The 22,204-nt window shown below is 37.8% G+C and overlaps 1 protein-coding gene across 3 annotated transcripts in view; it reads left to right on the top strand.

Annotated features, from left to right (window-relative positions):
• EML6 (EMAP like 6) overlaps positions 1-22,204 on the top strand; it is a gene marked incomplete at both ends in the record, with an annotated part of 107,674 nt that overhangs the window by 16,707 nt on the left and 68,763 nt on the right. For all 3 annotated transcript variants that reach the window (XM_079550663.1, XM_079550662.1, XM_079550661.1), the window contains 3 exons: positions 13,864-14,023; positions 19,251-19,349; positions 21,630-21,698. In XM_079550663.1, the coding sequence (XP_079406789.1) occupies positions 13,864-14,023; positions 19,251-19,349; positions 21,630-21,698 (328 nt within the window). The remainder of the gene's footprint in view (positions 1-13,863; positions 14,024-19,250; positions 19,350-21,629; positions 21,699-22,204) is intronic.

Raw genomic sequence — 22,204 nt, 5'->3', positions numbered from 1 at the left:
TGCACACTGTTGGCTTTCTTAGAAATTTACTGTACTCTAGCTTAAATTAGTATACTTTTTTATGATTGTGCACATATATATAGTTTTCATATAATAGAATCACAGAATCATTTGAGTTGGAATGGACGTTAAAGAGACCTTTAACAACTGTGTCGTCCAACTTCCCTACAATGAACAGAGACACCTGCAGCCTGATCAGGTTGCTCAGATCCTGGTCCAGCCTGACCTTGAACATCTCCAAGGATGGGGCATCCACCACCCCTCTGAGCAACCTGCTCCAGTGCTTCATGACCCTTTTGTAAAAAAAAATAAAAATTAATTAATCCAATCTAAATCTTCTCTCTTTCAGATTGAAACCATTTCCCCTTGTCTTATCACAACATGCCCTGCTAAAGATTTGAAAATGCATTACAACAATGTGCTTTCCAAGAATATGCTTTCCATCAGTGCTTACATTGAATAGAATACCTGTATTCTTCCTAAATTTCATTAAAATAGTATGTTAGTAATAACTCCTGCTTTTTGGACTTCTAATCTCAAGAATAAGATTTTGTATCACAGATGCTTAATAAGTAATTTGATTTTCTCATCTGATGAACTAGAGTTTGTCATCTGAAAGCACTGCTCATGCCCACATTAGTCTGAAAAGCACATTCTTAGAGCTTGTGCAGTTTTCTGTGAGATTCCAAGAGGCAGAAGGAAAGAACAAAATTACTTTGGCTTTTGTAATTAGTGTTAACATTTACATTTCAAGCTGTTTCTTCTTTTTTTTTACTTTGCTAGACTGGACTGATGGAGGTAAAACTTTTTCTAATGGACTTCCCAACTCCTCAGGCAGTCTGCTTTTGTGTGGGCCACTAAGATGAACTTGAAGTACTGAGTAACTAATAAAGCCCTGCTTTTTTTACAAGGGAAGTGCTTACGTAACATGGTATAAATGATTTAGAGAAAATATTCAGTAATAACACAGGAAAATTTTAAGAGTTAAAAAGAAATTGGGGAAAAAAAAAAAGCGCTTTTTAGTGACTACAGAAAGTTTATTTTAATTTTGAATATTGTAATACTATGCACGTAGAAAAAAGATTAAAAAAACAACAGACCTCTTGCTGATTATAATTTGTTACTGTTAGCTAAGTTCTAAAAATGCCCAGTATGAATTTCTGTCTTTCACCAGATATGAGAGAAAATTATTTCACTTAGCTTTGGGGTTTTACAGCTCTATGGCAGAAGGTAAGCTTGCACTTTTTTAGTGATTTCAGTAAAGATAAATTCAGCAATATTTCTGTGTACTACATGGAAGATGATTTTTAAGTGCTTTCGGTGTGTTTATGTAGCCCTTACAGTATTTTTAGTAGTTTTAATAGGAAATGTGGCTCTCCCAGTGAAGTGTGGGTTAGGATGTTTTTTGTTGGCGAGCATCTTCAAATACAACTGCTACAAAAACATGGCAGAACCTGACTCTTAAGAAAAGTTGAAAAAATGACTGCGTGTTGAAATGGTTCCAAGTTACAGTTCTCAAATTGACAAAAGCAATGGATTACATGGCTTAGACTTAGTCAGCATTTACCTTCAGACTGTGAAGAAGTAAGTTTAGGGTTCCTTTCATTTGGTTTCCTCTGTTCTTTGTGGTGGAAAAACACTGTGTGAACTGCTGTTAGGAGGAAAGGGTGCTTCCTTTCTTATCATGGTGAAGAGGGAGACACTAATCTAACTGTACATGTTTTGTTATCTTCTACTGAGGCTTTTACAGCCCTTTAACCTTCACAGTGCTTTTAAGTGAATAACAGCTAGAAGGAGGTGAGATAAGCCCTCTGCTTCCATCTAGTTGGTAGCAGCAATGTGTAGCTGGAGAAATTGTGAGTCCACTATCTAGTTTGAGAATAAATGAATCTTGGTAGTCCTAAACATTTCTCTTGCTACTGCAGTCAAAATCAAATTGGATATTTTCACCTTCTGTCCCCCTGTTCTCAGTTCCTGCATCCTGTGTAAAACCTAGAGAGGGAAGGAGCTGTGGTTGCTGATGTCCTGATGCCCAGGAACAGGACCTCCAGAGGATCCCAATGGCAGATAGATATGCTTTGATGGTGATTTTCTAAGACATGTGAGTTGGCTGTATATAGGTGTATTTTCACAAGTGGTGCAAAATAGATACGATCTTGAAAGAGTAGCCTTGGATAACTTCAGCTTGAGCAACTGAGTTTCAGAAACATTTTGAGTAAATACAAGGACAGTGCAGACATTGCAGACAGTGCAATGAGCCAGAATTCCACTGTCTTCCACTGTCAATTCTGTCGCTTGCTTTTGATTAATGATTTTAATTCAGCTTAATGCTGAATGGCTACCTTTCCTTAGAAATCTGAAAATTTCCACTTGATAATAGGGAAGTGGGCACTGAACTACGTGAGATACTGAGTAAAGTGCATCTTAGATACCGGAGAGCCCATAGGGGAAAAAAAAGAACAAAAAACAGCAAACCTAGCATATGGAATCAGCTCTGTGACACTACACTGATGTGGACGTGAGCTGGGTCTCTTCAGCCTGGAGAAGGCTGTGAAACTATTAGCAGCTTTTCAGTATCTGAAGGGGAGCTGCAGGAAAGGAGGGGACAGACTCTTTAGAAGGGGTTGTGGTGATAGAACAAGGGGAAATGGCTTCAAGCTCAAGGAGGGTAGATTTAGGTTAGATACAAGGAATAAGTCTTTCACAGTGAGGTTGGCAAGGCACTGGGACAGGTTACTTAGTAATGCGATTGATGCCCCATCCCTGGAGACTTTCAGGGTGAGGCTGGATCAGGCCCTGGGCAGCCTGGTGTAGCTGTGGTGTCCCTGTGCATTGCAGGAGGGTTGGACAGGTGGCCCTCAGAGGTCCCTTCCAACTCTGAGAATTCTGTAATTCTATTGAATTCTAGCTTTTCTTCTAATAAAAAGAGCTCTGTCCAGTGAGGATTTTCTGTATTTTTATATCACTGAAGCACGTATTTTACTTCAAAGGAATATTTCACCTCTACTTAACCTGTTGAAGTTGAGAAAATAGAACTTGTAAATGGGATTGGGCAGTTAAAATACCTGCTCCTGGACTTGCCAGGTTTGTCAGTTTGTAACAAATCTGAACCAACTGGGAGAGGAAGGGGAAAACATCTTAGGGTTAGATGCAGGATTCCGTTGCCAGGTTGGACACGTGGAAGCTGCTTAAGGGAGTTGTTAAGCAGTTGTTAGGCTTATTGATGCTTTTCCAAACTCTAGAAAAACTGCCTTAAACATTGTCCAGTTTTGTTTGGTGAAGAAGTGGAAAAATAGTTTCTCTTTAGTATTTTTATCCATTAAATGTATTACCTATTCCTAAGTAGTAGGTCAGTTTTTTTTCTTGGTTACATTGCAGTTAACAACATTCTACTTAGTTTGTGTCAAATCATCAGTTGCTGAAATCAGCTGAGTTACTGTGACTGACAAAACCTGTCACAGAAAAGTGAGAAGGCTAAATGGATAACTTAATCACTAGGAATATAGCAGAATGTGGTGAAAACAGAGCTTTCTTTTTTATATATTGAGCACCTCGTTTAACTGTGTCCCTATTCATTGCAGGGAAGTTGGGCTAGAGGACCTTCAAGGGCCCCTTCCAACTCAAACGATCCTATGGTCCTATGAAACATAATTTTTTTTTTAGAAGAGTGACATCCATCTGCTTCTAGTTTATTAACAGGCCATAGCTGGTGACATGCCTTTCATATCTGCCAGTTAGAGTAGGCTCTACAGCTTCACCAAGGGCAAATCCTGTCTGGCCAACCAACCTAGTAGCCTTCTATTCAGTGGACAAGGGAAGAGCCACTGATGTCATCCATCTGGAATTCAGTAAGGCCTTGGTCCACATAGCATCCTTTCTGTGCAAGTTGGAAAGGTATGTATTTGGAGATCTGTGATGGGAGGTGCAGTAGGATAGAAGAGGACAGGCTCTTCAGCAGGGTCCATTCTGAGGACAAGGAGAAGTGGTTTCAAACTAAAAGAAGGGAGACAGACTGGATATAAGGAAAAAGACTTGTTTTGTTTTGTTTTTTTAACAAGGAGGATAGTGAAGCACTGGCACAGGTTACCCAGAGAGGTGGTGGATGCACCGTCCCTGGAGACACTCAGGGTCAGGCTGGATGGGTCTTTGAGCAACCTGATCAAGCTGTATTTGTCCCTTTTCATTGTAGGGGAGTTGGACTAGACGACCTTTAAAGATCCCTTCCAACTCAAGTGATTGTGTGACAATAGATAAATTCATTTATGTAATAAGTTTAGCACGTGAGTGCACTTCTAGATTTATTCTAGCTGCATCTTGTGGTGCTAGTTGGTAATTTCACTTTCTGTAATCTCATACAAAATAGTCACTTGATACTTACAATCTTCAAGTTGTTTCAGACAACATAGAATAAGCTCATAAATGTCACATTTATTTTAGTAAATGCACTTCTTGAAAAATATTTGTTTTCATAGACTTTCATAGAAACTTAAAATGTGAGCTGGTAAAACAACGGAAAATTAAAATATGTGTATTTTGAGAGCAGTCTTCAAGTTTTTAGAAATAGATTTTGTATTTGTATTGTACACAGCTAGCTGGTGAAAGAGAATTTCAGGAGCCCAGCAAGAGTGCTCATAAAACTGATATTTCTGACCTTGTGACTGATACACACACTGTAACTAGAAATGTAGATGATGGACCCAATTTGATGTTAAATGTGGATACTCTGCTATGTTTTCTGTTTCAGTATGTAATTTTTGTTATAACTTATTCCAGCAGACCCAACGGGGAGCAAGGTTTCTATACAGTCATACTGAACTTGTATTCCCATTTATATGACAACCTCTGAAATACAGGCAAAGATAATTTCTTTGGAAAGTAGGAGAGCATGAGCTTTCAACTGACTACTGCAAACAGCAGGAGTAAAAAGCCTTCTTGAATGTCTCACATGGTCTAGAATACCTAGAAAACAGTATTTTACTCCAGATACATTTAGTATTACCACATTCATCATTTCTGTAAACATCTGAAAGAAACTGGAGGCAAACCTATGCGAAAAATACTATTATCCCAATGTAAACTTTTTAACAAGATTCTATGAGTTTTCTCAGATCATACAACTTGTCATAGATGTGAATTCACCCAGGGATTTTCAATCAGATGAGATGGAATCTGTTAAAAAAAAATTGAAGTGGGACTGATCCGGAAACATTATGCATAATGGGTTTTTATCTTGTTCTCCCACTTCTCCTTGGCTATTCTCTGCTAGTCTTCGTTGTTCTTACTGTGCCTTCTCCAATGTTTTATTCACTTTGTATCTCCTTTATCTTTCTTTTCAGTAATTGTCTCTATTGTGTGCCTTATTTCCAAGATTTCTCTAAATATCCTCTCTTTCTCAGATGTATCTTCAAATATTTTGACTTGGATTGTGTGTAGAGTGAGCTACATAGTTCTGTAGTCTCTGATGACTGCTAACTGCAGAAAGTAGAGTAGATCCAGGAAATCCCAAAGCAGTTAATTACTGAAGCAGCCTCAGGAACAAATACCTTCAGCTGTGCTGTCAAGCGTAAGACCCATCTGCAGTAACCATAATGCAGCTTGATTGACATCATCATGCTGTGGGCAATTAATTAGTGCACAGATATTTACTGTTCATTGTGACCACCAGTTTTAGAGCTGACTGGCTTAATCTTTGCCTGAATTATGATCGCATCTGTACATTTGGGAGAAAATGCACAGCTAACATTCAGTCCATTTTTAGTCGTTTCAGCTCCAGACTGTGATGAAATCAGAAAAATAGGCAATTTGCTAGCAGCGTAGCACAGTTGGTGTCATCTGTTTTGTCTGAGCTTTGAATCAGTATTTCAACAGAGTCAAACTGGAACAGGGTGAACATAGGAAATAATGGAGGCTACGGTGTGTGACAGTGGCCATGATAACTTAACTTACAGATTTTATCAGATGTATAAATTGTATTTGCAATCAGATTGCTCAGAATGACCTAAAATTGTTAATACCAGATGAATGTGAAGTTTTTGCTAGTTTCTGTTGAGCAATAGGAAACTTAGAACAGTGTGTAGCTACTGTGCCACATATTGCTCATTGAATTAACCTGGTAATCTTTGTTGCACCACAGACTGTATTTCTTTGCAGTGTTTTACTGTTCATTACAAAACATTCTCCACTGTCCATGTAACTATAATAAACATTGAATAGGCAAAACAAATAAAGGCACCCTCACACAACAAAGTTTCATTTCAGACAGGTAAAAGCTATGTAGCTGTTTTGGCTGAACTGCACACGCCTGTGCAGCTTTATCCAGCTCCTGACTGTCTAGCAACATCCCTACTTCTTTCAGCAGGGGCCAAGACCCTCTCTGTTTGGTATCTTTAGCTCTTTCTGAACAGGTATTCATAGTATTTTGTATATGAAAAAATCCAGTATTCTTATATTGATGTCACCAGGGTAGTTGTTTTCAGATATTTGCAGAATGCTGCAGTAATCAGTAGGAATGCAATTATAATCACACTCAAAATGGAAACTCCATGCATGTGAAAGCTGAAGTTGTACAACACTGTGTGTTTGACCTAGTGCAGCTAATAGGAAATAATGCATATTTTTCCCTGATCGCTTGTTCAAAAAAACACAATTCATGAGGACATCAACAGTAGTTTACCTTTCAATGTCCTTGAATGTGCTTTGGGTACATAAGGCTCATTCTGCTGACAGAAGCTTGGAGTTGCAAACTATCTGAGAGTGAGTATATGTAAAATATATGCGTTAGATAAAAACCACATCAACTTTGTGCTTCTGCAGCAATGTGTGCTGTAGAACTGTGCTGCAGTACCATTCCTTTTATTAGATCTGCCAAATCTTATTGCCTGTACACATGCATGGGTCTGCAAATCACAGCTGGTCTCAGTTAAAGTGCAGAACAATTAAGTCTAACAAAAATAACATTTTAGAGTTTTCTAAGAGTTTTTCTCATGTTTCTTTTCCCTTCTCTTGGAGGAAATTCTAATCATTTGGTCAAAATTTAATCTTTTCATATGGCCTGACTGTGAACCCAATGCAACTCTGTGCTACAACTGCAGATTGCGCATTTCTGTGATGTTGCTTTTGCCACTTTATGGGCCTGATCTGTCAAGACATCTATTAAGCACTGAGCAGCCAAACAGACTACTGGAGTGTGATGGAATAACTCTGTAGACTTGAATATAACCACTGGCACAGAGAACCGTTAGCAATAATTCCCCAAGAACAAAGTGGAGTAATTCAGTGTGGCAGGAATGTCCATAACTTTGGAAGCTGCTGCAGCAGTTATATCCCACATTACTTCTAGAAAAAAACAAAAATAAAATCCTGTCAGAATGCCCCTTGTGTTTGCAGGACACTTTCAGTGGGGTTAGCATAACAGCCATTAATGTGCATGCTCTAGAGACCTTTACCAACGCCAATTGAACTGCATGTCTACTCTATAAATGATCTTAATATAAAAAATCTTAGGCTCTGTTGGTGGCCAGGACCATTTCTGTATGCTAACACTGATTTTTCAATCAGTCTGCATCAGCTTCATTCAGCACTGTAGGTGTTTGCTTCCTCTGACAACCAGATGGTTGCTGTCTGAGGCAGGCCCCCAGATTCAGAAGCTGCTGTTGGAAAAGTTAGCCTGCAATGACTTGATTGAGGTAGGAAGCCAGTGTAGAAGTATGAGTAAATTCCAGAACAGCTAACTACATCACTCTGCTTCCCACACATCACATGAAAGGAGAAAGCAAGCATAGCAGTTAAGAACTTAGGCCTAAAAAAATAAAGTATTTGCCAGATGCTCTGAAATGAATATTACTTGGTGGTGTTTCTATGAACATTTATATTATTTCAGGTCACACGTGTTCTGTACCTCAGCTGTTTGCTGTAAGTGAGCGGCAATATTTTGTATTCTTCAAAGGTATTATTACAGCTTTATATTCATGTGTAAAAAGTAGTTAAATTGTACCAAGTCCCTTTGTTCTTCCCTCCTTCTGCTTCTTTTCTCCAGGCCCCCCCTTACTTCCTGCAGGTCACCACATTTTCTTCTACTTAACTGCTGGTATTCCATTGCTTCTTTTAATGAGAATTGATTTTGATTTATACTGTATTCAGGAATAGAGGTCAGGCTGCATCTTGTCTTATTTTTCTGATAATACTGATCTGTCTGTACAGCACGTTACAGTCTTCTGTTTTGACCCTGCAGCTGAGCAGAGAAACTCATTTTGTTCCATGAAATGAGAAATTCCTGAAAGACCATTTGTTTCCTTTGCTGACATGTGAAAGCAGCTCCATCCTTTGCACTATATGAGCAGAAAAATGAAGCTGAAGAGATCCCTGGTCTTCAGACATGCCTGCTGGCCTGTCAGGATCTTGAACGTGTCACTTCATTCTGCACTGAGAGCTAGCAGTGCAGAGCAGAAGGAGGCAACCAAGAAGAAAATACCTAGTGGCACGTAATGGCCTATTTCAGGACAGGCTTGGAGCTTCTTGAAGCATTTTGATTTTTCTTTATTTCCTCAGAGATGTTTTTGTTACAGAGAAAAAGTCTTATGAAAAATGGTTGTGTTATTTATGTGTCTGCTATTCAAGCATAGCACAGGCAGTGCCCTCAGTACCTCCCAACAACTTTGACCTAAATGCTCAGGATAAACCCGCTATGTTCTCTGTATCTGTAAGCTGTAGATTTTGTAGCAGATTTTGAGCCAGAAAGTATCAATTCCTTCATTTATTTCCAGTAGTAATTAATCATATACAATCAGTATCAGTTTTGCTGGGGAATTTGATTTTAAATTTACCATACATTTCTCACCGAATCTTCACTACATAGCGTTGCATTAACATAAAGCTGCCAAACTCTTTAAAGGTTTGTCTGAGAATTAAAGTCATTCCAAATGTAAAACAGGGTTAGTTTCTAGTAGAGAATTATTTATAAGGGTCTAACTAGCTAGAGTTATTTTAGAATAGCATCAGATTTTCAGGCTTCTTTAGTGTGCAATAAAACCTTAGCAGTGAGAATGGTCTGCATTGTCAAGAGATGGGTGACAAGACTCAACATCTTTCCAAGAGCAATTTTTGTATGTTAGGTGGGGGCCATTCCAGGAAGTAAATGTAGTTTGTATGGAAAGTGCATTTGGTTGATTGGTGTTAATCAAAGACTAGTTAATATGATGGTTCTAGAAAAGTTTCAGTTCATAAATAGTAAATACATTGAAAAAATTATACATCCATAAGAATGAAGAGAAATGCTCAGCCTTTGGCTGCTTCAGTGAAAGAGTGTTTTGACAGCCTGGTGAGGTTTGTAATAGTAAATTAAGGATAGTGAACTTCAGATGTTTATCTTTTGTTTAAAGCATCCATTTCAACCTCAGTAAGCCTGTCAATGTATGTATTAAAGATAGCAGGAGCCACTTTCCTTTGGCAGTGTCAACTATCAATTTACTAATGCAAGTAAAGTTCTCTGAGCCAAAATCCATTTTTACTTTGATTGCCTTAGCTTTCTTGATATATTTCAGTATTTGGGATTATAGAAAATCTAGTTTTGAAGGGGCTTCCAGAAACCATCCAGTCCAGTCCTGACTTTCTCCTGAGAGCACAGGAGGTCAGGTTACCTTGGGTCCTGTCAAGCCAAGGAAGTCTTATATCATTTCCAGCAAGGGGAATCTTCCACTTTTCTAGGCAACCTACCTCTTCCCACAGTGAAGAGCATTTTTCTAACGTCCAGACAGGTTTTCCCATGAAGAAACTTGTTCCTCTTGCCCTTTGTCCTTTTACCATCTTTCTTTGTGACAAGCATACCTACAGCTTCTGTACAGCTACCTTTGAGGTGCTGCAAAACTATCAGATCCACCCTGAACCTCCTCTAATCTTTCTGAAGGACCTCGTCCTTGACTGCCTTCAATTCCCCCATCCCCTTTTCTGTTCTTCCTAATCAGGCTTGGGGCACAGTGGCGGAAAGACTGGGGAAAATGGAGCTGGGGGTGTTGATCAGCACTCCTGTGAACATGAGCCAGCAGTGTGCCCAGGTGGCCAAGAAGGCCAATGACATCCCTGGAGGTGTTAAAGAAACATTAGGTGTCGTACTGAGGGACATGGTTTAGTGGGGGAATATTGGTGGCGGATGAACGGTTGGACTGGTTGATCTTGAAAGACTTTTGCAACATTGGTGATTCTATGGTTCTGTGATTCTTTGTTTCAAGTCTGTAGTTCTTTGATTCCTAGACTGTGCTCTTGTTGAAGATCAAACATCTTTGCTGGTGGTTTGGGAATAATTTAAAGGCAAACGCTTCAATTTAATATTCAAGGATGTTGAAGTAGTTTGCATTCCATAAACTTTTCCACTTAGTTCAGTTTTAAACTTACATATATGCCTAGAAATCTAGAGGAACTGTAAAGAAAACAAACAAACAAAAATGCAATATGGACAAGAATCAAATACTTTCAATCTTGTGAAATTCTAAATTGTTATAAAAGCAAAAGAAAATCTTGGAGCAGAATATGATTGCAACAGCGATTGCGGAGGTACTAAGAGCTTACCATCTGGCAAGGCCCTCAGTCCAGATGGATCCACTAATGACTTTTATAAAGCATTTCATCAGACTCTGCTGGAACACGACTGGCGTCTGTAATTATCCTAATTTAACAGGGTTCCAGCCTTCGATGCTAGGTTAATAATCATTGGTCTTGGAAGTGAAGAAAACGTTCACTGAAATCTCTTATTAACAAAAGCATGGATTAGGAAGGAGGTGTAATGTTAAAATGCTGCCTGGAGTTCATTGGTTCATCTTAAATGGATTGTTTGATTTTCAAAAAAGTGTCTGTGAAGTGCCATGCACTTTTGTTGAAGACCTTCTCTGCAGATATCAGCACGCTTGTGGAATTCTCAGTTAGCTTTATGCTCCCACAAAAGCATTCAGCTGCTGGAAGGAGCAGACTGCCAGAAATCCCTTCACTTTTTTTTTTGCCTGCCCTGGAAGGAGGGGAACTTGCAATTCCCAAGCAATTGATCTCTGCTTCTTACCCTACACATGCAACTGCTGCTGTTACAGTTCTCACAGACAGAAGGTTGAGAAGTGTGGGGAAGTGACTGCCACTACTAGTAAGCAGTGCCAACAGCAATAACTGCTACTTTTTCCCCTTCTGTTTTCCAGCCTAGCTAATTGTGTGGTGTGGAAGAACTGCAGATAAGGCAAGATAAATGTGAATTCCTTTTCATACAAACCTGGAAAATAGGGAGAACTTTTCTTGTGAAATTTCTGCTGCCCATCTGCCTAGATCTTGTTGGCTGTACCCTGCGCTGCGATCACTCTGCCTTACACTAATGAATCTCAAACAGCTATCTGCAGCCTTATTGCCCGTGGCTTGCAGAAAATTGCCTAGTTATAAGAGAAAGACTTTTCTGTTTCTAGCTGTTGTTCCTTTTGGAAGGAACAGGAAAGATTCCCCAGCAGTGTTGTTCTGTACCATAAATTGCTGTTGTTTGAATACATAATCTAATCATATTTTTATCCTTCTTCAATAATAATATTTCAGTACTTTCCAGTGTAGTGATGTGATACCACAAATCGTTTAGATATAGGATCTTTGCTTAGAAAGGTTGAAGATACACACCTATGTGCTGGAAGCAAAACAATGAAGTTTATACCCGTTTTTAGAGTGTGGAAGGGCAGAGAAGCCATGCCAGTTAGAGGTCTTCTGGTCTGGAGACAGGAAGCAATCCATTTGCAAACACATTGAATAGTCACACATGCAGTTTTGCATTTTCATTGACAAACATGGCTGTCATGTATGAAGGTATGCAGACAGTCACCAGGAATTGTTGTTGAATTTAGACTCCATTTCCTCACTCCGTAAGCCACCGTTCTGTCTGCCAAAAACAAACCCTTGGTTATCTAACAGCCAGACTGAACGTAGGCAGTTGTAGTGCATTATTGTATAGGTTGTGAGCAGGAAATGAATGTCCTTAGTGGTTCTGAAAAATCAGGCTACTTCTTAGGTGCCAGAAACTGATACTTGGTCCTAACTTTAAATGTGCCATTAGTGGACTTCATGCATTGAAATGGATAAAGCAAATAACAGGTATGTTCACTATTTAGGTTGTAGGAAATACGTTGTTCATACATCCAGGAATGGAGATGCTGAACATGGGGAGATCTAGTATGTGAAAAGCAAATTGTACAGACCAATGGTAGATGTAATTAAGCTGCAATTGTGTTCAAGCAGTGAGATAGGTTGCTTCAATTAATCTTTTCCATCTGGTTTTTATGTTTTTATCACTGAAGAAGAGTAATCCAACTTCATTGTAAATGTCCCATCTTAAATATGGTGAAGTTACCCTTTATTTGCCTTACAGGTTTACAATTAAGGTGACTAGCTGACACACAGCAAACTTTAGAATCCAAGCCTGAGAAGAAGGAAAAAATGAGCAAATAGGAGAACTGATAAAAAAAAAAGTTTCTGTGGAGTGTTCTGCTGAACTTATTCTTTTTGCAAGAATTGTTCCTTAACATAAGAAAATTGTAATTTTTTTTTAACTTCCTTAATTTTTTTTAATGAATCCTTTTTAATAATTAGTATTATCTACTCCTGGGATATTAAAATATACTCAGATGCCCTGAGCCATCTGTTGAGTGTCAGTTTATTAATAGGGTACTTTTCCTTATTCCATCTGTAGCTCGCATATTTAGACATTATTCTAATTTGTTTCGTGGATAACAGTGTAAAACTGTCTTTGTATTCATGCTACCCTAGGGAGAGGATTTTTATTATTAACTTCCCCAGGCGAGATTTTCAAACTAGATCCTCTGGGCTTTGTCAAAGAGAATGCCTCAAGGAGTAAAGGACAGCTTGACAACAACTTGGAATCATTGCAAAGAGCACTTTTTGGTACCGTGTCAGCTACTGATAGCCTGCATTGCTCTATTCTTAGTATGGGATAAAGTTTGTTCAATGATGGCCTTCTGTCTTTCTGTGTTACCATGAAAATGTAAAAAATATGTTACAAGGAAAATACAGAATGCATTTTTTTTTTTTCCTAAATGGTGCTACTGCTTCGTTCCAGAATATGTTTGACATCTAAGAGAAACGTCCCAACACAATATGGAAGTAAACATTAGAGTTCACACTTTGGCATGGAAGAGAAGGATACCATGGGCAGTCTGGTAGAGATTTCCATGTCTGGAGAGATGTGCACAGAGATGGTTTTTGATTCTGCATTAGAGTGGCTTGCAATAATGTGCCTCTGTACAGAGACTGGAGGGGAAAAAAAAAAAGTTGAGAGGTCTGTGTTTAACAGTGTGTATAAGATAAAGTCAGTCAAAACAGTTGTACTATTGGAGTTATTGGAGTAAATCACTGGAAACCAGGGAATGATTTTTGAAACGTTAGCATTTGCTTGGATTTAAGTAAGAGAAGTCCTGTTTGTCGTGAAGGTTTTTATCAAGGTGTTATTTCTGATTGGCTGGCAGAGAAAAATGAGATAAACTAACAAAGAAGCCTTTCCTCGGGCAGCAGTAACTAAAAGCATATCTGAAAATACATATAAATAAAAAGCCCATATAAAAAGGTTCTGATTGTACTTTTCTTACATTTTCTAGTTAAAACATTATTACATGATAAGTTGTATTCTGCAATCACCGTGTCAGTCTCAAGCATTTTTTCTTTTTTAGGCAGAAGGAAATAATGGGATACAGTAAGTTTTTATGGCGTTTGATAAGGTCATTCCAATAAATCAAAAGGAGCTGTTTTTTTAAGAAAAATAAATTATTTTTTCAGTTTCACGTTTGCATTTTTTGCTGTATTGAGAAAATGTGTTGTAACTTAAACTGTGTTCTCTTTCAGCCTTGCAGTTCACCCGGATAAAACTTTAGTAGCTACAGGGCAGGTTGGAAAGGACCCTTACATTTGCATTTGGGATTCCTACCGTGTACAGACTGTTTCTGTCCTTAAGGATGCACATACACATGGAGTTGCCTGCTTAGCTTTTGATTCTGATGGCCAGGTTTGTATATCTTCTTTTTCAATGTTTTCAATTTAGTTTGACCTCTGAGCCCAAGAGACATCACTTTGAAATATTTTATCTGTGCAGATAGGTGTATGGCTGTACTTAAACTACTATTATGATTAATTTTTTTTTAATGCAAGGACTGCAAATGTAGCTTTTTCAAAAACCAAAATGTCACCAAGAATTCAGTTCAAGTAGATGCATTAGTTACTGAACAAATGTCTATAAAAGAAACTGCCCTCCTCGGCTCAAATGTAATAGCTTCACTACATACTTATCACTTGCTGTTCAAGAGACCATTTCCTGGCAGAGTCCTTGCAATCCTGCAGCTCTTTTGGCAGAGAGACTCCAGTAAGAGTCTCATTGGCTAAGGCGCACAGTCAGTTTAATTGAATAAAGGGGTTAGGACACAATATGTTATATGATTATCTGATATTTTGAGGCAGGATTAAAACACAAGTAAGTGATGAGCTGTTCACGTCTAAACACATGGATTTTTTTCCCTGCAGGAGAACTAGTAAAAACATTGAATTGTAACTAAAAAGGGAGAAAAATAGATTAATTATGTGGATAAAACTGAGAAGTGTTTCATATTCAATTTTGTCCTTATCAGTCAGTTTTCAGTTTTCTGGTATAACACTGTGGTCATGTTTTATAGTTTGCTGCTGAAATTTTTTAGGACTAGTTAGAAAGTAAGCTGATTCCTGGATTCTTGCACAGATCTTCCTTGTTTGCTAGTGAATTGCATCACAGAAGGACAGATTTGCCTTAAAATGCTTTCCTTAAAATAAAGTCGTAGACAGCTGTCTGTAGAGCTTTACTATCATATGCCTGATCACTCTGCGGCTGATCACAGAGTGGTTTTATTCCACTTTCTGAGATCAAAACCAGACATACAATGCCTAAAAATGTGTTCTCACATGAAACAAAAGTACTTTCTATTGTGCGTTATCTTGTGTATATTCAGTTTAAAGATCAATGTAAGTTAAAGTACACTACCACAAGCAATTACCTGTAACACATATTCAGAAAGCTTTACTAGGCAGCACTGTGGCATGTATTTCTTTTTTAGAAATTGGAGGTAACTTTCTATTTTAAGCTTAGTTTTCAACTATCTCCTTCCATTTTTATTTTTTTTTAAAGTAAAACCATTTCCTCCGAAATCTCATGTGCCAACTCTAATTAAAGAAAAAGGTGTTCCTAGGAAATGTGCATTAAAAAAATCAAATGAGAGCATCCCCAATTCACCAGAAGAAAATTTTGAATGATATAATAACCTTAACATTATTTTAATTCAGAAATAAGTATTCTTAAAATTTTCTCTTGTTTCTAACTTCATGAGAATGGTGGGTAAACCTTTAAACAGGTTTAAATCCCTGTTTAACACATGATAAGGATAAGCCCAGTCCATATGAGTTCAAGATGGAGACTCTTCTGAAGATGCTGCTTGTTGCCTAATGGTAATTAAAAACTGAACTTATTGGTGTGCTGACTTTGCAAAACAGTGGCATTCTTTTTCTGGAAATGTTAGAGAAGTTGCAGGTATTCTGGAATGAAGATTTGCACAGAATGCAGTTTATATCTGGAGAAGGACCAGTGCTGGAAAACATAAATGTGGATGATGCATCTTGGCTTTTACTGCTCTTTCTGGTTTACAAAAGAAGGTGCTGTGCTGAGCCAAAATTAAAGAGCTTTGACATAACTTTGAGTATGTGGAATTCAGAGCTGCTTCCATTTTATATAGTCAGCACAGTCACCTGAGGGAGGTGGCATCTTGTCACAAAACGGGCTTCATGTACATTGCTCATGTCTTTCCTTCAACTGCATACATTTCACTCATAGTGTCTATTTCTATCCTGGAAAGATTGATATTTTAGCCTCAACACAAACAAACAAAAATTCAATAGTAACATAACATACAGGTGCAAATAATTGTATCCCTACATACTATTTTCTCAAATACCTGCTATTTTCCACTTTTAAAATAAGCATAGGCTGAGGAAAAGCCCAGGTAATTCTGCTTCTCTACCTGTGCTCAGTTCCCATAAAGACAACTCTGCTTCCTCCCACTCTGCTGCACACAGCTTCTGGTTCCGAGGGCAACCACTGTGTTGAGTACTGCACAGCCCCAGTGTGAGAATTTAGTGTGGGTCCCAGAATGGTGACACTGCATTTATATTTCGACCGATTTAATTAGCTCTTCCTGTATCAGAAACTCTGGGGTATTTTCAAGCATTCAAATGAATTAATTCTGAAATATTACTCCCTGCTAGACTTATTCCCAGCTGGCACTGCATGGAGACAGCTTAGGTGTCTCTGCAGTGCTTCCCTGGCGTAATTAACCACAAACTGAGTAATGGAGAGTAGAAAGTATTATTTTCTGATATACAGAGGAGATCAACAAGCAGCTTAAATCAAGGATAGTTTATTTTATGTACTTTCAATAAGCATTTGAAATTTGAAGATGAATATATTTTAAGGAAATTTTCTGTTAACATTCTCTGTAATTAATGTTGCATTTTAAGAGTGCTGAAGGCAGTTAAATTCCAGCAGAGCAGTTGTTATTGAAAAATACATATTTTAGTTTGTGATTTTTCTGTATGACTGGGAGATGACATTTGTAGGAGGGAAGCTGCACATTGTTCAAACGTTTAATGAAGAGCTGTCAGTTTGCCTATGAATAAAAACTTACTCTGTTGAACCAGGAACTAACTAGAGTTTGAGAGCACCAACGTCTGCCCTTCACAGAATTACCTACAAGGCTGATGTCTTTTTTATTAAAGAATTTCCCTAATGCTATATATTTCAATTTCTGTTCCAGGTTGTTTTTTAAGGACCTCTTTTGTGGGCTTTCTTTAAAAAGAGTAAGGAGGGCATGTGTGCATTTCTGAATTTGGCGTTAGGTTGCGGTAGGCTACTTTAGCCAGATCTTCTACATCTGTGTAGACTTAAAAGTAATTGTTTAATTATGTGCATAAGATACTTGGCAGATATTTTCTTCTGGTGATTCTGTAAATTCTCTGAGCAGGATGCTATCAAGTTCCATTCCAAAAGGAATACTAAAAGTAGAAGCGTTTTAACTTAAAAGGAAATTCAGCATTTATCACTCTTGTGCCAGCAGGACACCTTCCTCAATAGATCTAAAGGGAAAAAGAAAATATAAATCATTAGCTAACACACTCTAGAAATATCACTGCCCATCTACTCCACTAATGGTAATTTCTTGTCTGGGAGATGAAGTCTGATGTTGTTATAAGTCTAAAAGGTACTGTAAGTACTGCCATGGTTTCCATGGTGAAGAGAACAGTATAAAAAAGGCGAGAAAATGTTGGAATCAGTGATGGTTCCGTGAAAAAATATCTGGTGTTTTGATCAGTGCGTCCAGCCTCCTGGGTAGATGTAGATTACTCAAGAGCAAATAAAACATATGCCACAATAATAGTCCTTTCTTAAATGCATAAATATTTTGATCTTGGTGATTGGCGGGAGTGTGTTTGTTCTTTCCCGTATTCTATTTTCCTTTCATTACCATTCAGTACCTACCTTTCCTGTTTCAAAGGCTCGGATGTGGGTAGATGCCAAACAGATTTTGGTGAAATATATTACACTGAAATCTTTTCAGTGCTTGGTGTCCTACAGGTGCTTCTGCTAGATTTTATGCGTTATTCACTATGCAGAGTTCAGCTGTTACGTGAGGTTGCAATGTATGTTGTGTCGGTTCCCAAGCAACCAAATGTAAAAGGGATATATTTCATTACTCTAAAATAAAAGAACTGTAACTATTATGGATAGTGCAAGGTGCATGTGTACCTACTGCCCTTAAGCCAGAGGCCTTTGGAAGTGGCTCACTTATTCAGTGGAAGATGTACACTATGTTTTTGCTCTTGAAAATGGCATGAAAAGGCATAGAATACCTTGTCTGATTAATTTTGCTACGGACTGAAAACTGGAATGCTCTGTTTCTTTGTGAATATTGATTTCACTCAGCTCTATAGTAATTGGTAGTCTTACAGCAATTAGTATTTTTTCTAACAAAGTATTTTAGAGGAATTTTTTTGGTAAAATTGCTCTTGTCTTTGCTGGTTCAGTTCTCTAGTATTAACTCAGAAATTTCCAGACTTTAAACAATTTACCTGCTGCAAAGCCAAGCCAAAAATAACAGACATGTAATTGAAGGAAGCATTCAGTACAGAGATTCAGTTTGCAAGTCATCTTTAAGTAATTCTTCAAGGAAAAATCTGGTTCATGTCAAATCTGAAACATGAGTCCATTTGGATCAGATGATTCATCTGCTCATCTTCATCTTTGAGGCCAAAATAAGGTTTCATTTATTGCATGTTCGTGAAATGTAGGCTTTCTTGTAACAGAGCAAAATGTGTAGGAGCTTCAGTTGGACTCTTCAGTTTGTAGATAGGGCAATGAGAAGAATAAGGGACACAACAGAACGTTACCCAATTGTGTTGCCAAGCTAGGTGGCTGTTTGCCGTGAAAAGTGTCTCTCGGTCTCTTCCCACAGTGCAAGTTACCCAGGCATGTTCCCTTTACTAACATATATTGGACATATCTCTGTCCAACATATGTTATATCCTGTCCTATCCTATCCTATCCTATCCTATCCTATCCTATCATATCCTATCCATTTTGTACAGTTGCAGTACATGTGATATCAGTTTCAGGCTGTTATAGGTCACAACAGTCTCTGCTCCATCAGTCTAAGATTGCTCATCTAATAAGAAACTCTGATGGAAATCGTGTAAAGTTATACACAGTGAGCACAGTCACTGGGAGGTTATCTGATACACTGATTTATATAAAAGGCAGTTATTGAAAGTGTATCCAGTTCAGATTCTAAACCTCAACTAAGTAAACATAATGAATAAACGTGTGTTTGTGGATAGTGAGAACTTCTGTTTTCCATTTGTTTTTACTGTCAGGTTAATAGATCAGAATGCCAGAGTGCAGTGCTTCTGATATGATCATTACAGTCCTTCTGTAATTATATTTGAGACATCAGTAACCTGAAATTAAAACCTAACTCTGTAGAAAAGATTAGGCGTTTCAGTGCTTTCTCCAGCAAACAGATGATTAACACAGTTATCTTGACGATGCCTTTAGCATTGTGGTTCAATCACAAGTCACATGTGGGAAGCTCTATTTGTTCAGTACAGTAAACTGATTTTTGAGTTGATTAACTGTTAACTAGATTACTATTGTTTTTCCTTAGCGTTTAGCTTCAGTGGGACTGGATGCCAAAAATACAGTGTGTATTTGGGACTGGAAGAGAGGAAAGCTACTGGCAACAGCTACGGGCCATTCAGACAGGGTAAGTGTATTAAAGAAATACTTTATTATTTATTATTTTTTGTTTATCAAAGGTTAACATAGAGGTAATTTTGTTCATTCTGTGTAGCTTTTAAAATACTGAACAAGGTATTTCTTTCTTCTCATTCTACCAAACAAAACACAAAGCACTGTGTTAGCACATGATGTGTTCTTGAGCTGGCTGGCTTGCCTGAGGAGGAAATACTTTGTAATTACACACTGATGATGATGATTTATAGCCCTTTACATGAGATGTGAAATGCTAGCTCAGTGGACAAAGATAATGCTCTTTCCAAATGCATCAAAAAGACATTTTATCCTGAGGGGAAGTTTAATTATTTCCTTTTCATTTTTGCTTAAAATAGTTACCTGCAGGTGAGCTAAAAGTCAGGATAAATATTCCTGTTGTATCTATTAAATTCAAGCGAAGAATCAGAATAACCTCAATAAATAAGAGAAATTAGGAGGTCTGAGTTTAGAATATTATTCAGGATTACAAAATGTTTAAACAAGTTTAGCATCAGCAAAATAACTCCCCGCCATGTAAGCATGCATGTGTTAAGTTTTGGAAATATTCTGACAGCTTTTTTCTTAAGTATATTCTGAAATTAGAATGCCTTCATATTGAAATGTTAGAAAGTTTTACTACTAATGGGGGAGTATTCATGATAAAATATATAGAAGCAGAGCAGCAGACTAAACCCTTTCTTCTAGTATATGTGTACATATAGTCCACCTGCATCTTACGTATCATCTGGATAAACTATGGAATCATAGAAAGGTCTGTGTCTGAAGGGACCTTAAAACTCATCTAGTTCCAACCCCCTGCCATGGGCAGGAACACCTCACACTGGGCTGTATTGCTCAAATCCTCCTCCAGCCTGGCCTTAAACGTTTCCAGGGATGGGGCATTCTCAACTTCTCTGTGTCAGTACCCCACCACCCTCAATCTGGTAGCTCATTTTTACTTAAAATATCCACACCACAGCAGAATCTTAGTCTCTATTCAAATTTCTTCTTTCAGAACTGATTCACTTCCCAGTTATGTCAGTGGAAGTTTTGCTACCATCTTGTGCTACCCACCTCACTAGGCACAAGATCAGGTTTTGAATTATTTGAAGACTCCAGGACAGGCAAGAAGTACTAAAATCTTTGTCTCCTTAAACTTTCACAACCAGAAAAAGCAGATTTTGCACTGAAGAAGGAATAGGAAAGAATATGTATCTATTACTGCCACAAATTATATTGATTTAGTGTTCCGGAAACATACAGCACTTCTAAAATAAAATATCTTGTGTTTAACAAAATACAAAGTACTTGAACTACTGTAAGTGATGGTTTCTTAAAGAAGATAAATATTTTGTAGGATGGCAACACTTTGTAGCATATAAAATGAATGATGGGTTTGCTTAGCATAGTAAGTTCCTGTAGGGTGCTGGAAGTTTTCAGAAGTACACGCACTTCTTGTATGTGTACAGTGTTAAGATGCACTTGTTAACAGCTGCAGAGCTGGAAGTAGCAAAAAGTCCCATTATCTTTGGCTACAGACACAGGTTTCCTGCAGTAACTCATGATTGTGGTAACATCATAGGTTTTCAGCTTGGCCTTTGAGAAGCTGAATGCCAGAGATGAAAAGTGTGAAAATGGCTTGCTGGTGAAAATCTGGGCTGAAGTAGGAACTTCTTATTTCCAAACTTCGTGCAGTATTTTTCATTTGACATAATCTCATAGTTGTAGATTACTCTGTAATTTTTTTTCTGATAATGGGGATAGGACCTGATGCTTAATTTTTTGATGCATATTGTTGTAAATTTAGCAGTAATCAACATGATTAATGCAATTTTATTTCTGTAGATTAATTCAAATGAATGATACCTCATTTTGTCACATTAAGTCTTTGTGATCAGCTTAAATTAACTACTGTACCTTTTACATAAAATAATAAGCAAAGATAAATGCACCATTCTTTCATCCCTAAACTTAAGGAACATTGGCTCACCACGTGATTCCCATTTTATTTGAGATTGTTAGTGTTATTTATTCAAGAATATCTCAGAGCTGGAATAGATTCCTAGTTTGAAGGCAGGAAAGAGGTGTCTTGGCAGAGCTGGGTGAGATGACCTTAATCTTTATACAAAGAGCTCCAGTTTTACCTAAATATTGTGCTTTGATTTTTAGCAGTGCTTTGCAATACTTATGCTTAAAAATTAGTAAAAGCAAACTGAGTCTAGATTCAATTACTGTATAATTTAAAATATCAGCTTACTGCATTTCTTAACAGATATTTGATATTTCCTGGGATCAGTATCAACCAAACAGAATTGTCAGCTGTGGAGTAAAACACATAAAGGTAAATATCTTTTGTTTGCTGTTATTTTTGTTTTTGAGTAAATAGGCATTGTGAAAGAAGTTTGTCCTGTGAAATGATGAGGCTTTCAATATAAGAGATTTTCCATTTTTCTTTTTTTAATCCGTCAACATTTCACCAAAATTTTTTGTTGGAAGCCAGTTTAGACATTAAGCGGATGCAGATTATCAAGTGAAGGTCACTTGGTGTAATTTTCATCACTATACACTTCTAATTCTGGGGTTTCCTTCTCCCTGTTTGTAAAAGTCTTCAGTGATTTTTCTTGTTCAGTGTCACAAGTGGTCACTGGGCTGGCGTAGGAGTAACTAAGAAGTATGAATTGAATGAATTTCTGTCTGACCTACTGTGCTACCAGCATCTGTAGTGATGCTGTAGAGAAGGTACCTAATACCTGTGGAGATGAGCAGATTATAACTCCATTTGGCCTACCACGCTATTGGCAATTGCGGTGATGCTGTAGGGAAGGTATGCAATGCCTATGGAGATGA

The sequence above is a fragment of the Tetrao urogallus genome (genome assembly GCF_951394365.1).
Source record: "Tetrao urogallus genome assembly, chromosome: 2".
NCBI lineage: Eukaryota > Metazoa > Chordata > Aves > Galliformes > Phasianidae > Tetrao > Tetrao urogallus.
The sequence above is the reverse complement of the archived record's forward strand: the minus strand, read 5'-3'. Positions and strand labels throughout refer to the sequence as shown.